Source organism: Grus americana, chromosome 1 (assembly GCF_028858705.1).
Source record: "Grus americana isolate bGruAme1 chromosome 1, bGruAme1.mat, whole genome shotgun sequence".
Lineage (NCBI taxonomy): Eukaryota > Metazoa > Chordata > Aves > Gruiformes > Gruidae > Grus > Grus americana.
The window spans coordinates 38055603-38071674 of NC_072852.1; the positions used below are offsets into that span (position 1 = coordinate 38055603).

General features: G+C 43.7%; 1 protein-coding gene across 2 annotated transcripts in view; it reads left to right on the forward strand.

The window, feature by feature from the left end:
* Positions 1–15017, forward strand: part of SRGAP1 (SLIT-ROBO Rho GTPase activating protein 1) — a 157249-nt gene extending 142232 nt beyond the window's left edge. For both annotated transcript variants that reach the window (XM_054813319.1, XM_054813320.1), the window contains exons 18-22: positions 344–423; positions 8784–8964; positions 9502–9636; positions 9763–10108; positions 11922–15017. In XM_054813319.1, the coding sequence (XP_054669294.1) occupies positions 344–423; positions 8784–8964; positions 9502–9636; positions 9763–10108; positions 11922–12299 (1120 nt within the window). In that variant the 3' untranslated portion in view covers positions 12300–15017. The remainder of the gene's footprint in view (positions 1–343; positions 424–8783; positions 8965–9501; positions 9637–9762; positions 10109–11921) is intronic.
* Positions 15018–16072: the final 1055 nt, after the last annotated feature.

Below are 16072 nucleotides of genomic sequence, written 5' to 3' on the forward strand. Positions count from 1 at the left end.
CTGGCTTTCTGACTGTGAACCATCTTAACAAATTTCACCTTATGATGCCTTCCCCCTGCTCCTTTCCTCTCTTAGCAACACACACATGTTGTTTGAAGGAGAGGTGTGTAGACTTCTTCTGTAATTATGTATTCATAGCATGTCGTGAGAATTATGTTGCACGTAACTTTATAATATTATCACTTCAAATAATCTCATGGGGGTGCCATATTTCTGATATGTGTCAAAAGCACCAGTTACACCCAGTGGACTGGGGAAGGAAGGGACTGGGGTTTAATGCCCACTGAAGCATCCTTTTCATGCTGTGGTTTCTCTCCCTGCTCGACCTTTTGTTTCCCTTCAGTGACAGCCCATACAGCGAACATGGTACATTAGAGGAAGTGGACCAGGATGCCAGTACAGAGCCCCATACCAGTGAAGATGGTATGTCTGCTACATTACCGTGCCTTTGATAGAAATAAGTTTTACAGGTGTTTCATGCAGGAGACCACCTTCCTTTCCTGATTGTGTCTTATTTGAAAGAAGAGGATTTCAGTCCTGGTGGTCTATAGCAAAGCTGGCTTCTTTAATCTCTGTTTGTGTGCTTTTTCACTCTGATTCATCTGTGTTTGACCAGCTGTTTCCCCTTGTTCTCTCCTGATTTGCCAGTGACAGGAAGGGCAAGAGAGAAACTATTTCAGTCAGCACATATTATTTTCTGATATAATGTTACATTTTTAGTGACTCTTTATCTTTTGTCTGCAATAGCTGGACTTATCAAAAGTGTATCTTTAAATATTTCAACTAAGGGATAATTGCCATTCAGTGGGTTCTATTTTCATATGAATTTAAAAGCTGTTCAATGTAAAGGATTTGTAACTACTGAAAAACATGTGTGTACCCCCCACAGTGAAAATTCTGAACAATAGTCATTTGCTATAAATATTAATCACATATACTCTCACAGTTCTGGGTACGATAGATATCCCTGAAAAAAATGATGCATCTCTATTGTATCAATTCTTTTTAGCCAGGTTTCCTAAAGGTGTATTTGACTGTGACATATTTCACTTGGACCATCCTTCTGATGTCCCTCCCAGTAACTTGTGCCCAGTTTCAAGCAAATGTAACAGATGGAAAGAGGTGTTAAAATTGTTAAATAACTACCTGACCTCAGTGCCAGGGAAGGTTATGGAACAGTTCATCTTGGGTGCACAAGACAACCAAGCGTGTGCAAGACAACCAGGGGATCAGGCCCAGCCAGCATGGGTTCATGAAAGGCAGGTCCTGCCTGACCAGCCTGATCTCCTTCTATGACCTGGTGACCCGCCTAGTGGATGAAGGGAAGGCTGTGGATGTTGTCTACCTGTACTTCAGTAAAGCCTTCGACACGGTCTCCCACAGCATTCTCCTAGAGAAGCTGGTGGCTCAGGGCTTAGATGGGCACACTCTTCACTGGGTAAAAAATGGGCTGGAAGGCCAAGCCCAGAGAGTAGTGGTGAATGGAGTTAAATCCAGTTGGCGGCCAGTCACCAATGGCGTTCCCCAGGGCTCAGTCTTGGGGCCGGTCTTGTTTAATATCTTTATCAATGATCTGGATGAGGGGATTGAGTGTGCCCTCAGTAAGTTTGCAGAGAGCACCAAGTTAGGCAGGAGTGTTGATCTGCTTGAGGGTAGGAAGGCTCGACAGATGGATCTGGACAGGCTGGATCAATGGGCCAAGGCCAACTGCATGAGGTTCAACAAGGCTCAGTGCCAGGTCCTGCACTTGGGTCACAACAACCCCAGGCAACGCTACAGGCTTGGGGCAGAGTGGCTGGAAAGCTGCCTGGCACAAAAGGACCTGGGGGTGCTGTTTGACAGCTGGCTGAACATGAGCCAGCGTTGTGCCCAGGTGGCCAAGAAGGCCAACAGCATCCTGGCTTGTATCAGAAATAGTGTGGCCAGCAGGACTAGGGAAGTGATCGCCCCCCTGTACTCAGCAGTGGTGAGGCTGCACCTTCAGTACTGTGTTCAGTTTTGTGCCTCTCACTGCAAGTAGGGCATTGAGATGGTGGCGCATGTCCAAAGAAGGGCAGTGAAGCTGGTGAAGGGTCTTGAGCACAAGTCTTATGAGGAGCGGCTGAGGGAACTGGGGTTGTTTAGTCCGGAGAAAAGGAGGCTGCTGAGGGGAAACCTTATCGCTCTCTATAACTACCTGAAAGGAGGTTGTAGTGAGGTGGGTGTTTGTGTCTTCTCCCAAGTACAAGTGATAGGACAAGAGGAAATGGCCTCAAGTTGTGCCAGGGGAGGTTTAGGTTGGATATTAGGAAAAATTTCTTCACTGAAAGGGTGGTCAGACATTGGAACAGGCTGCCCGGGGAAGTGGTGGAGTCACCATCCCTGGAGGTGTTCAAAAAACATGTAGACATGGCACTTCGGGACATGGTCTAGGAGACATGGTGGTGTTGGGTTGACGGTTGGACTTGATGATCCTAGGGGTCTTTTCCAACCTTAAAGATTCTATGATCCTATGATAATTAGTAGCCAGTTAGAGGTGAAGGATTAAGAATAACGGTCCCCGTAGAAAAGAGCTGCAGTGTGAGCTCACTGCATATCTCGCCAGCAGGGAACCCAGACACAGCAACCAGCACACGTGCACTCAGCACCAGCAGAAACAAAACCGGCCCCTTGTCCATCTCAGGGGATGTGTGGAAGGAGGAAGAGGAAGAAACAGAGAGGGGGAAAGGGGAGGAAAAGAGCTACAGCAGAGAAGGAATTTTTTATTTTTTTTATTTTTTTTTTTTTTTTTTTTTTTTTTAGAAAAGGTTGTCATAAGGGATACTGGTTAGGAGCTGGGATGATTGCCACAGGGAAGGGGAACAGGAAGGTGTATCTATAGGAAACCTGGCTACACATTGCACACAGAACAATGTAAACAATAGTTCTACTCTAGCTGTACCCGTCTGCTTTGTCACGTAGACAAGCTGTCAGTGACAGATTGCCTGTCTCTTCCCCTTGCTGCGGTGAGGAGAGGCAGGCAGAGTCTGTCAGTGCAGCTGTTTGGTGAGGAGGGACAGTTAGGTGGGCAGGCATCACAGAAGGGGCAAAAAACTGAGGATAGGAGAGAAGTCAATGTTAATCTTCTGCCTGGAGTGTATGCCAATGCCTGCACCTGCGGTAGGGAATACTGACAGTTTTACAAGACGGCCTGTGCATGGGTTCCTCTTGACAAGCTCTGTAGAGCTAAACCCACTGTCTTTATATAACACAGCTCTGCCAAATGGTGCGAACAAACTCATAATTGCACTTTATTTTTCCAAGACAGTATAGCTATACTTTATAAGAGCTCCTTCTGCTATTGGAGGTATGAAGCAAGAGCGCAAGCTAGAGGTCTGTCCGTCTCATTTAGAGCACAAGTGAAGTAGTGAAATGCAGGTGACACACCAGTTCACCATATTGAGGACAACTTTGGGGTCCCCTGACCAAACTGAGAGATAAAGGCCCAAGTGGGCATGGAAAAGAAGTGCAGCTTTTCAGCAGCAATCAAAACCAATTACTGTACCTAGGAAAGATTAAAACATCAGCTGGATCCAGAGGAGCAGGACTATGATATCACATAGTACATCACCTGTGCCTCGATAATCATGGGCTCTACCCCATCACTGTGTTGTTATGATAACAGTTTTACATTCCCGTTGTGGTGCTACCTGTGTTAAGACTGTGTCATTGGTGGGGACAAACCCTGAAGAGAATAGCTGTCAACAGGACAGAGTTCTGTTAAAAGTTTTAACAGCTCAAGACTTGGCTTTTTGTTCACCAAATTGGCTAGCAATTTAATTCTAGTTGCCCCATTGCACCTTTTTAATTAATTCAGAAGCAAACATTTGTGTTTACAGCGAAATAATTGTTAGCACAACAATATTTCTAATATTTGTAATCTAGGGAAATACTGCTGCAAAGATAAAGATTAGCAAGCCTGGATCACGTACAAAATAGTATTGGCCTTCAGTTCTCAGTCTACAAGTTCTAACCCATTTTTTTCCCATAGACACGGCTTTCCGTAATAATAGCACATTTTTCCAATATAGGTTACAGGCTTTAAATTAAATGCATTCACCATCTCTTTGCACATACATTCATCGAATCATAGAATCATTTTGGTTAGAAAAGACCTTTAAGATCATCAAGTCCAACCGTTAACTTCGCACTGCCAAGTCCACCATGTGTTTGTCCTTTTATAAAATGTTCTTAGTACCAAATATGAGAGTGGGTGAGAATTTTTCAGTTTGCATATTGAACTTCATGGGAGTTACTGATTGGCCTGTGGTGGAGAAAAAAAATGTTTCCATTGAAGAGTCTGGAGTATTTTGGGGGTTTAATGTGATTGATTCATTGATTATAAGCTGGATGCATCGCTGCCAGCTGTATGTGGAAAGAGAGAAAGAGAGGTGCAGCATTGCTGCTGTATTGATCAGACACGTGGTACTTATGTATTTCCCTCTGTTAGGAGATGGAAGAAGCAGATTCTATAAATGTGTTGGTTTGGTTTTTTAGTGTTGAAAATCTGATTAGTTTTGTGCTAAAATGTTGTATACATGCACAAGACCAAGCAGCTAACCCCACAGGAATTACAGGGTTATTGAAACATAATCCAGAGGCTATGATCAAAAGCAAAAGGATTTCTCTTTCTACTTTAGTTATTGTTGTTATAAGAATTACTTGCTGTATAAAGTGAAACTGCAAGTGAATCTCTCTGTGCCTACTAGAATAAACCCCTCTGTAGTGGCAGGCTCAGTAGCACTAGGAATGTTCAATTACAATTTAGACAACAAGAAGACTTTTTAAAAATTAAAAAATAAATTATGTCTGCAGAGGTAAGATCTGGTAGCTTGGGGAAGAGGAGACCAGAACTTATAATTGAGCACATAAATACTTCATAACTGCTTAATTTTAAGCATATAAAGTACCCGTTTTTTTATAAGGTTACTGGTGTTCATATATCACTGGAAAGGGAAGAGGGAAGGAGATGCATTTTACTGTAGTATTTTCAATCTTTTTTAAATGTGCAGAAAGTATCCCTGTTAAGGAAAACACATAAGTTTCTGCTTTCTCCTAAATCTGGAAATGAAATTTAATTTGTGAAGTTCAGAACATTTGTACTCAAGCTGAGGCACAAAAAAAAAAAATCTATCTGTAATTTTGTTGCAGAAGAACCTTTACCTGAAAGTGCCTCTGCAGTAAAGATTCAAAGGATATTGTTCATGTTTTGCTGAAGCAGTTTTTAGCATATTTCCTTTACCTTCTGTTTGCTGGACATTTTTTATTCTTGTTGGGGAGGCATATGGAAAAGGGTGACTAGGTTTGTTTTCAAAGGAAGTAAGAGAGAATTTCCTGAGGAAGTTAAACAGATGGGTTTCTCCTGGGAAAACATACATACAATTAATATCATACTGTTCATAGATACCTCATAAACATAGGGTAAAAATTGAGATGGTAGTTCTGCTGGAAACAAAAATTACAGGGACACGTAAGGCTGTAAGTTGTTGTTGTCTCCCCAACACATAGTCATTTTCCTGCTTTTCAGTAGCACATGCTGGGATCAACACTTTGCCAAATTCTGTTCTGTCAACACCTTGCAACATTGCTTTGCTTTAGCTGTTCCCCAGTCAGAGAGCTGCTGTCCTGAGGGCAGGACTGAAATTGCAGAGCCACTGTTCTCTGATGGGTGCAGAAGAGGATAAACACCCTGGGAGATAGCATCTTCCCAGGGAGTTCAGGGACGTACTCTATTCCTGACAGCCAGGGTCCATCTGGGAGAACTGAGGAAGTGCAGAGCAGAGCAACAGCAAACCCCCCAAAAAAATGCAGGGGATGGTCTCCCCTCTTTTCCTTAGTTCCTTGTGCCCTGAGGGGTAGAGGGCAGCGCAGTGCCACTTCAGTGCCGTCACCTCTGTAGGGAGGTGAGTACTGCATCTGCCACTCCAATCCCAAATTTAGATTAGCACTGATGTTTCCTCTGCCCTTTCTGCCTTCCCAAGCTGTTGGATCTGGACAGCTCTACTTGGCATCAAACCTTGATTTTTAAGCACACTGCAACATAACGTGTCATCAAATGATGGTACTAATCATAAGAAACTTCGGGGCTCATAAGTAAAAAAGTGAGAACAGAGCTGGATGATTAACAGAGTCCCTAAAGCTTTTCCCACAGTTCTTCAGTTTGTCCTAATTTTTCACTTCCATACCATTGCCTGAGTCACTGGAGATGATAGCTGGTGAGATCCTATATGTCATCAAATACTTCTTGCTATTGTAGGCGAATGCCCCCAGGTATGGACAGAGCAGTGCAATTACATTTCCCTCCAAGCTGTCAATTTTACTGTTAGACATTCAGTACCACACAGAATTCGAGTTACAGATCCCAAATTTAGCTTTCATCACCTTTGCTTTTCTGGAAATACTTGTCTATCATACAGTAACCTTGATATTAAATGCCTTAGGTTTTCAAAATGCATTTCTTTCTAGAAGTAACTCTCATGGTACTTTGGTTTTAACTGTTAAGGCTTGACCTGTAACAAGGTGAATTACTATTTAAGTAGTCTCAATACTGTTTGCTATAGGAAAGCTCTCTCCATGTAAAAGCAACATTCAAGCAAAAAAAATGCCCCTTTCAAAATAGTAAACCCTGTCTGAATGTATTTTTGGTTCCATTAAGAAAACTGCATGAGATCTACTGGGCACCCTTCCCTGAGGAGTTGGGATTTGTTACCCAGGCAATCTAACGAACATGTCTCAAAAGTCACATCCATTATGGGCACATTACCAATTCATACAGCTGGTTCCAGCGGGGAAACTTCCTTCAGACCTCTGGGAATGTATGTGAATCTTGCAGGCGACAGAAGGGTACAAAAAACAAATTCCCACCATGCACCACACTTAAATTAGTGTAATTCCACTGAGGGAGATAGAAGTATTTCTAGTTTAGTCCATTAATTCGTAAATAAGAAGAACTATATACTCAAATGTGGGATACTATGTGGTCTGTTGAAATCAGCAGAGAAATGGGAAATCCCATAGCTAATCAGTGTAGGAGTTCCTCAATCCATCAATCAATCCAGTACCCGTGATCATTATCAAGTTAACTTCAGAGAACGTCAAAGGAAAATACATACAGGAAATTTAGGGTTTTCTTACTGTAAAGTTTTTCTTTGTTTAGTTGGGTTGGGGGGGGGGGTTTTGCATTTTAAAGTATTACCCATTAGTGAGTGACTGGCTCACTGAAACCTGGGAGCCTTTGCTTCTAACATGCAAGATTGTATATTAGAATATATCACTGATGTGTATACACCAAAATGAAAGTTTTCCCAGTTTTCCAAAATGTTTCTTTCTACATAATCTTTACATTTTCTTTGCTTAAAAAGATAAAACCAAGAAACCTATCACCCCTCCCACCCACCAAGAAATGCCTACCAGCGAGTCATCCAGTAGCAATGCATTTTCAGGAATTAATACCATTATTGCTAGATTCTTATTTGCGTTTATTTAATCAAAGTCATTTCTGCCAGGGTACATTACTTTTGCGTTTGTGAATTCGCCATACCACTGTATGCCATCTCTGGAAAGTTTCTGGGTTTGTAACTCCTGAACACCCTGCAGTTCGTCACTGACGGGAGCTCTTAGCCTGATTGCAGAAACAGCAAACCACAAGACAGCCTTCTGCAGGCTGGGCAAGTTATTAAAAAAAAAAAAACCAACCAAGCTGCAAACTATAACCTCAATAAAGGTGCTATCATTATGTTTTCATGGTGCAGGATGAAGTTAATTTAAAAAAGACATTCCTGCGCAAAATGTTGTCATAAAGGGACAGTGGCTTTTATTACCAGCCTGGTTCTTTGGGGAATTACAACCTCAGTGATTTTAATTTGCACCAGACAGAAAGTTGCTATGCTAGTCATTAACCCAGATGTTAATTTCCATCTAAATATTGGTCTAATTATGTAAAGAAAATTGTCATTTTGGGGGCTCTTGAGTTACTGGAGTCAACAAAGTGTGTGATTTTTAAACCTGTATTTTGCAGGTTTTTCTTTATGTTTTGGGACTGCGGTTACAAATTTTAATCTGTTTGAGCTCAGGTGCTTTCGGTTTTGTGCAGATTAGCCCTGCAGAGGAGTCGTCCTTAGGCGGTCTGGAGCCTCTGCCTCACTCCAAAAGGGTGTTAAGGAAGCAGATTAAAGCACTAGGCTTGGATGTTGTGTAAAGCACAAGGGTTTTACTAGGTCTGCACACTTGTCACGTAAAAGACAGAAATCTCATAGCCCAATTAGGCAGAGCATCCCTGCTCATGCACAAGGAAATCCTGTCTTCTTTCCTTGGCCACTGCAGATGTAAAGGCACTCCGGTTTACTTTTCCTTTATCGTGCTGCTTCCTCAGACCTCTGATTATTCATCTGAGTTTGTTCATCATATTTTCGGAGGTCATTGCCTGGCCTCCATCCCACTCCTCAGCCATGAAGGACCCCTTGCAGCAGGGCAGAGGCCTCTCTCCCAGCAGCAGCTATTGTAACATTTGAGTATGCTGTTATGTTTTCTGCAGCTTGTGAAGCAACACGAATGTTTCACACTTGGGGCACAGATTGATGATGTTTCTTTGTAAGGGACATATTATAACTACTGCCTGAAGTCTGCCTTAGCTGACCTGATTTCTGTCAGCTCTGCTCAATAAGAATGAGCACTGAGAAAATGCAATAAATGGGTTTTATGAAACCAAAATTAACAGATAAGCTGGTGTGGAATCTAATATCCGTTCTTCTTCCCTCCCTACACAGAGTGTGAGCCCATAGAAGCTATAGCCAAGTTTGACTATGTTGGAAGATCTGCACGAGAACTTTCTTTCAAGAAAGGAGCTTCCCTTCTGCTCTATCACCGAGCATCTGAAGACTGGTGGGAAGGAAGGCACAACGGAATTGATGGCCTTGTCCCTCACCAGTACATAGTGGTGCAGGATATGTAAGCAGTCTGGTGTGACTAGGTTCTTGGTGGGGTGTAAAAACATGCTGAAACGATTAACAAAGTGATTTCCAAACGGAACAGTGGTTTGAAGGCTCAGATAGATTAAAGATTAGCCTTCTATGCAGGATGCCTCTGTCTTCATTGCCCTGAATTGACAGCTCTTAATCAAAAGCTACTATGAGGCTAAGCTACTTTGTTTATGGATATGTTCCCAGTACATTAAGAGATGGATGCTGCTGCACCTATTTTGACTATCTCTTTGTAGCAATTGCTGCCATTTAACTTCAGCATAGCAAAGGCTGGAAGCATGTGCTTTGCCAAGAAAGACAAAGTTCTTGTTTGCAGAAGGGTTACAGTCAAAATGTAAAGAGCTCAGTAAACAGAAGGATTATAAGCAGGTTTTGGAGACATGGAGGGGCTGTAGTGCATTATAACATGCCTGCTTTTCTTAAGGGGATTAAAATCTGGGAGTGCCAAGCAGCTCTTTGTGACACCTGACTCACTGACTCATCTCACCGTGTGTGTTCTGTTCAGGGATGATACTTTCTCAGATACACTGAGCCAAAAAGCAGACAGTGAGGCCAGCAGCGGACCCATAACTGAGGACAAGTCATCATCAAAGGACATGAACTCTCCCACTGACCGTCACTCTGACGTGTATTTAGGAAGGTAAGCTTGAGCGTAACGTGTTTTCAGTAGTACTGCTCACAGCTCAGGTGACACAGCAATTACTTCTCCATGTGCTGGTGGTGGGTCACTACAACTTGTCTGATAACCACTTCTTCATTGGTGCAGGCAAAGAAAGAGATCAGAACCTCCACCTCCTCTCAGACGCCCCGGCAGGAGCAGTGACGGTCACTGCCCAGTACACCCACCTCACCCTCTCTCCAACTCAGCCGTGGAGCTAGGTTCCCCCAACCTGGCAACTCACTGCAGTCCCAGAGCCCTCCTTCAGAATCGCAACCTCAATGCCGACAGCCCTGAAAGGAGGCGTAGACCTGGACACGGCAGTCTCACTAACATCAGTAGGCACGATTCTCTAAAGAAGATTGATAGCCCTCCAATTAGAAGATCTACATCATCTGGTCAGTACACAGGTTTCAATGACCATAAACCACTGGACCCAGAGTCAATAGCTCAGGTTTGTGTCTTCTTTGTTCTATGTCACTCTGATTTTCTGAGGACCAAGTCTCAGTGAATAGTGTAGCGCAGAGCACCTACACTGGTAGCAGTGTGCGTGCGGGAGAATATCCTTACTTAGCTTTTTAAACAGACTGCGTGTGAAAGAAGATGCGTTAAGGGATCCTGGATAGAAGAAGCACAAGGAGGAACAGATATTTGCAGTAGCAATAAAAAGAAATTATTTTCCTGTTGTACCATAATGAAATTGCCTCTGCCACCCAGAACACTAGGATAGTATGTGATTACAACAGCTATGTAAATCTGTGTGTTCTGATGAAGGCTGGCCTATCCTAACTTGCATGTAATTAGTGTTCAATTATTTCTCAGTATTTTGCTTTGCAGAAAAGTGCTCTGACTGGCTAGTAGCAACCATTTGGCATTCAAAGCACAGATTTACATTCCAGGGTCTCATGGATTTTACATGGTTTTCCTATAGTTCATACCATATGTTGATTTGATGCTTGTAGTTGTGCCTAAGAACATGATGTGCAAGACATAAGTAAATCATGGGCCATCTTGTCCCTGTGTGAGCACTCACCGGTCTCATTCCTGGCAGTGAAGAGGTGAGAAGGATGGAATAGGGAGCACCCCGATCATCAAATTGGTTTGTTGTACAGAGCTGGTAACAGCTCTTGAGCAAACAGATACCGCTGTCTTCAGAACTCGCCTTTTGTCTAGGTAGTATAACATGATTACTGGGGGCACCCTGAGGGTACAATATGATTGCAGAAGTATTTTACAATAACGCTGGCACTCATGTTTGAAAATTTAATGTACTGGTGATGCTTGCTTTCAAACTCTGCTTCCAACGAGGGATAGAAGGCACTGTCATGCTTGGGTCAGAAAGCTGAACTGTGCATTAGAGAGTTAGAAAGTGTAAATGTTGTTACTGTTTTATTTTACTATAAGTTATTTACTTTTCTGGAACCACACACAGTGCTGTTTGGTTGAAGCTATTTTTTTTTGATGCGTAGACTGGTGATCATTTGGCAGTGAGAGAACCCAAACTTTGATTAAACTGCATGAAAGTTACTGTGAGCAAGCAGGAAACACCAGATATTTAACCTCAGTTGTATCTCAGTACCACTGAAAAGTAGTAAACTAGTGTCTTGGTGCATTCTTTTAGCATTTATGCCAGAAATCCTGCTGAAAAAAATAATTTCTTGGGTAATCTCACTGAACAATATCTTACGGGTTTTTTCTGCTTAAAATTCAACTCAGAGGAACAGGAGGAGAGAAGAGCTGATAGATGCATAAGTTTTATTTCCTTACAAAACCTGGTCTATAATCCCCGTGAGGGAATACAGATCCTGAACACCTGGGGCACTAGATGAGGGGAGCAGTCAGCTAAGAGATGGCAAATGGACTAAAATCTTCACAGCTGTCAGTACCCAAGAGATGACAGAAATCTTCACAGTTAAAAATGCTGCTCAGCAAATATCCACTGTCCTGACAATCACTTAATAAAATGGCTTGCAGGATTTAGTTTAATTGATTTTTTAAATGTTTTTTTAGCTGAATTTTGACTCATGTGAACAGGTTAAATATTTGTAATGTCCACCTAAAGCTGCCATCTTTGCCATACTACATTAATCGTAGTGTCTTTCAAATAAATCTGGTGGAAATTGGCTTTAGCACTATAATATTCTTTAAAGAGAGGATGGTTGGCAAAATAAATCATGCATTTTTTCACCCCCTCCCCCTGCTCCTCCAGTGCGCTGTGTTCAGTAGCAATTCGAATGACGTGCCACTCTCTCTGTGCTCTGACCCAGGACATTGAGGAGACGATGAACACGGCGCTGAACGAGCTCCGTGAGCTGGAGCGGCAGAGCTCGGCGAAGCACGCCCCCGATGTTGTGCTGGACACCTTGGAACAAATGAAAAACACCCCCACCCCTGCCACCTCCACGGAGTCCCTCAGCCCTCTCCACAGCGTTGTTTTAAGGAGCTCCGAGCCTCAGATCCGCCGTAGCACTAGTTCTTCCAGTGACACCATGAGTACTTTCAAGCCCATGGTGGCCCCTAGAATGGGAGTGCAGCTGAAGCCTCCTGCTCTTAGGCCAAAACCTATTGTTCTTCCAAAAACAAATCCTAGCATAGGGCCTTCCCCTCCTTCCCAGGGTCCAGCCGACAAATCTTGCACAATGTAGACAGCTCAGCCACCCACAGTGCCCGGCTGGGGTATGCTAGGGAAAGGGATGGATTAACGATAGAAGTCAGGGCTCCATAGCAGCATTTGTTCATGTTTGTAACTGGAGAGGCTTTGTTTTTCAGTGTTTTTGAATGTATTGTCTGAAACTAGCTACATTAACATGGGCATTTGTATTTTGTATGGTTTCAATTAAAAGAAAAACTGGACAATTGTGCATCGTTTTAAAAAACAAACATAGACTTACTTGAAAACTTGATGCTGCACCATTTATAATAAAAACGACACAGATCACAAACAGCTTGCCACGTTGTACCATACTTCACAGTCTTACTGTAGCTATACAATAACAGATCCTGCACAAAACTTAAGGGGGGGGGGGCAGGTGGGACCTCTCATTTCTGGGTCACCAAACCAAATGTCAAGCAGGTTAATAAGAGCTGAAATCTAGCATGTGAGGATTAAGTGTCTGTGTGGAATATCTAAGTCATCTCAGGCCACATTTCTTATTTAAGACACACCAAAAAAAACCACCAAACCCTCACAACTCTCACAATTGGCACCAAGTTTTAGCTTTCTTGTTGGCAGTCTCACGAGAGACAAGCACTGGATGGATCTGGAGATCACATTGCTCTCACCAATAAAAAGCAGCATTCCAGGTCACAGCCAAAGCACATCTCCAGAAACTCCTTTTCCTGTCCTCTGTAATAGCATACCTTTTCCCGTGGAGCTAGACCTTCATTCCCTGATACCGCATTTATCACAAAAGCTAAATTCATTCAGAGTTCATAGTTGAGCAAGTCAGGCTCTGGGGAGTACGTGAACCTGTTGGTCCATTAGGCTGGCTGATAGGCGATTAAAAGGATCAACTCCACCGTAATTCAGCAAAGTATCCCATTGACTTTATTGCTGAGTGTCCAATTAAAGACACGATTTGAGCTGTAATAGTCAGGGTTTCGAGCTGACCCAGCTCCGCTGGCTGCCTTGCACAGCGCAAACGCTCTGCGCGCATCCTCCGTTACGCTGACAGCAGCACGATGGGAACTCTGAAGAGGGACTACCTCCTGCCAGCGATGCAGGGGTCGCTCGCAGGACAGACAGCTGAGTTTCTACCACCTAGATTCAAGCTGACTAGAGTTTTCTGTAACCACTTTTCCCCCCCTTCCCCTCTGTTTTTAATGGCAGAAATCAGTACCTTTCTTATGTCTGTGTGAGTGAAGACTGTCGACTTTGCTTAGCGCTCTGTTGTTGAACTTTGTTAGGCGTGAACTAAATGTACAGCTGTTTTGCACATTGCAACAGTAAGCCATAATATTATTTCTGTGAATATATTTTCCGACATCCAATCCATAAAATAAGTTTCAGTGAAGAAGATGGGGAAAAAAAAATCCATTGTGGCCCACCTACAGCAGTACAACTGACTTTAAGATCTGTCTTTCCATGTATTAAGATTTCACCATTGGAAAGCTTGGAGTTGTACCACTTCCTATAGATAAACAATTGAGTTTGGTAGGAGAAGAGCAGTGACAAAATTTGACAGGCATTATTACTGAGGTGATAGGAGTCATTTCCTGTTGTTATTTAGGAGCAACTTACTCCTGCTCTGGTTTACACCCTGTAGATAGGTAATGCAAAGCCCCAAGGTGTGAAAAGAACCCCATGAACCGCCTCAGAGAACCAAACTGCTCGTGGTATTTGCAACCCATTTCAATCCAGCCGCAGACTTCACGTGCGTCTAGGTTAGAGGCAAAGTCTTAATCCACCTCAGCGGACTGTGCAGTGTCGGTCAGTGAACCTCCGGCCCTCTCGACCATACTGCCTAGTCCTAAGGCCAGGGCGAGGTCCTAAGGCCAGGGCGAGAGCCTAAGGCCAGGCTGGCCCCAGCTGCAGACCAGCACTGGTCTGTAGGGTCTGTTCACTTGGTTGGGACCAGAGATATTTTCAAGTAGTTCCCCAGTTTACTAGAATCAGTGGAACAAACTGGAATTTCAGCTTTCATTTACATGCAGTTTTAAGTCTAGCATTTTTAAATTAACCCACCTGGCATAATTGAGATGGATACTTGTATCTTTAAATTGCATAGGGAATTTTGTATGTTTAAATAACTGTACTGGACTCCATAATGCTTATATTAGAAATTGTTTAGCAAAAGAAAATATTAGAAACAGTGCATTTAGTGAATGCATCCACTTAGTGCATTCACACAGTTAAATGTGTAGTTTGATGGTTATTATAGATACTTAAAAGTTTAGTAAGTGGATATGTAACAGGAAAGACTGCTACAACTACAGACGTACTAAAGGGTAACTCCTGCACACCTAATCCAATCAGTATTGTCCTTTACTGTCAAGTTTGATAAATTGCAGTACTGGTAGCTTCCTGCTTGTTGACTGTTACCTAATTGTGTCAATGTACATCTGTAGTATGTACATGTGAAAGTGCCTTTAAATTTTAGAGGAGCTTTAGCCTTGCTCTTGTACTGTTGCATTTCCATTGCATCCTTCCCTGTTCGTGTATGGCTGCATTCCCATTGCATTCCTTCCACTCTCGAAGAACAAATAAAAACATGGAAATTTCACAGTTCTGGAAGAGAAATGTACTGTTAATCTGTTGTGACAATGCACTTTTATGTATAGTACTGTACATTTTTGGCATGTACCATTACAAGCTTCAGTATACATTCAGGTTTGTTCCTCATAGTGTATCTTTATAATAAAGAAGATAGTTCTGTCTGTGCGTGTAGTTTTGCCACGTAAGCCGCCGTATCTTTTAACGTGGGTTGCCAATACACCTTTACCTTCCCTAGAAAGAGGAAACAATCAGCATCCCCCGGCCACCCACACCCCACCCTGCATCGGGTCCCATCGCCATCTTGGCCTGAAGAAGTGTTTGTGCCCGGGCAGGCTCCTGCCCGACCTGAAGAGCACCATCCCTGTAAGCCCACCCACGTCCCTCCGTACCTGAAGACTCCCGCAAAGAGCCACCAACTGCACGTGGTCGGTCGCCATCCTGGCCCCGCTCCTGCTGCCTGTGGGAACCACCGCCCACTTGGCCAGCACCCCGCCACCAAAAAGCACTCCATCTTCCATGTTTTAAACACACGGTCTCAGAGGGAAAAGAATTTTGAAAGTCTACCTAGGGGGTATTTCTTACAGCAGAAAAAGGGACGCCATCGCGCTGGGTGGGGTGGGGGGAGTGCCATGGTAAAGGTTATCTTCGGTGACTTTATGTCCAAGTAACAGTGGCAGTACATGCGCCTCTGCAGCTGGCTCCAGAGCCGGGGAGGCCATCAGTGTCAGGCTGGTGGCCGCACGAGAGACAGTCAGCCACAGTTCCGATGTTGTCGAGGATGTTCCTGGGCTCGGACTGTGTCTGCCCAAACAGGCCTGCCGTGCTGCCCAGCTTACACAGGTTTAGGGGAAGAAGAGCTACTTGGAAACCCACTTCTCATCCTTGCTTAAAAAATAATAAGGAGCAGGAGCTGCAGCTGAAGGGGACGGTTTCAAAGTCATCTCTGTTGTGGTCGAGGACCATCTGCCAGCGGGGGGAGAAGGGGACAGATGTCAGGCAGTGCAGGCGGTACAGGGGGGCGGGCACCCTGGCCACCCCAGCTCAGAGCAGGGCTTTCATTCTTCGTGCTGGGAAAGCTGCCGTAACACAACTGTTCTTTAGTGGGCTCATCGATCAGCCCTTGGTGGCAGCCTTTGTATCACAGTCTCCAGTGACCTACTTCGGGTACTTCTCCTTGTCCCATACCGCACAAAAGCCGACTAA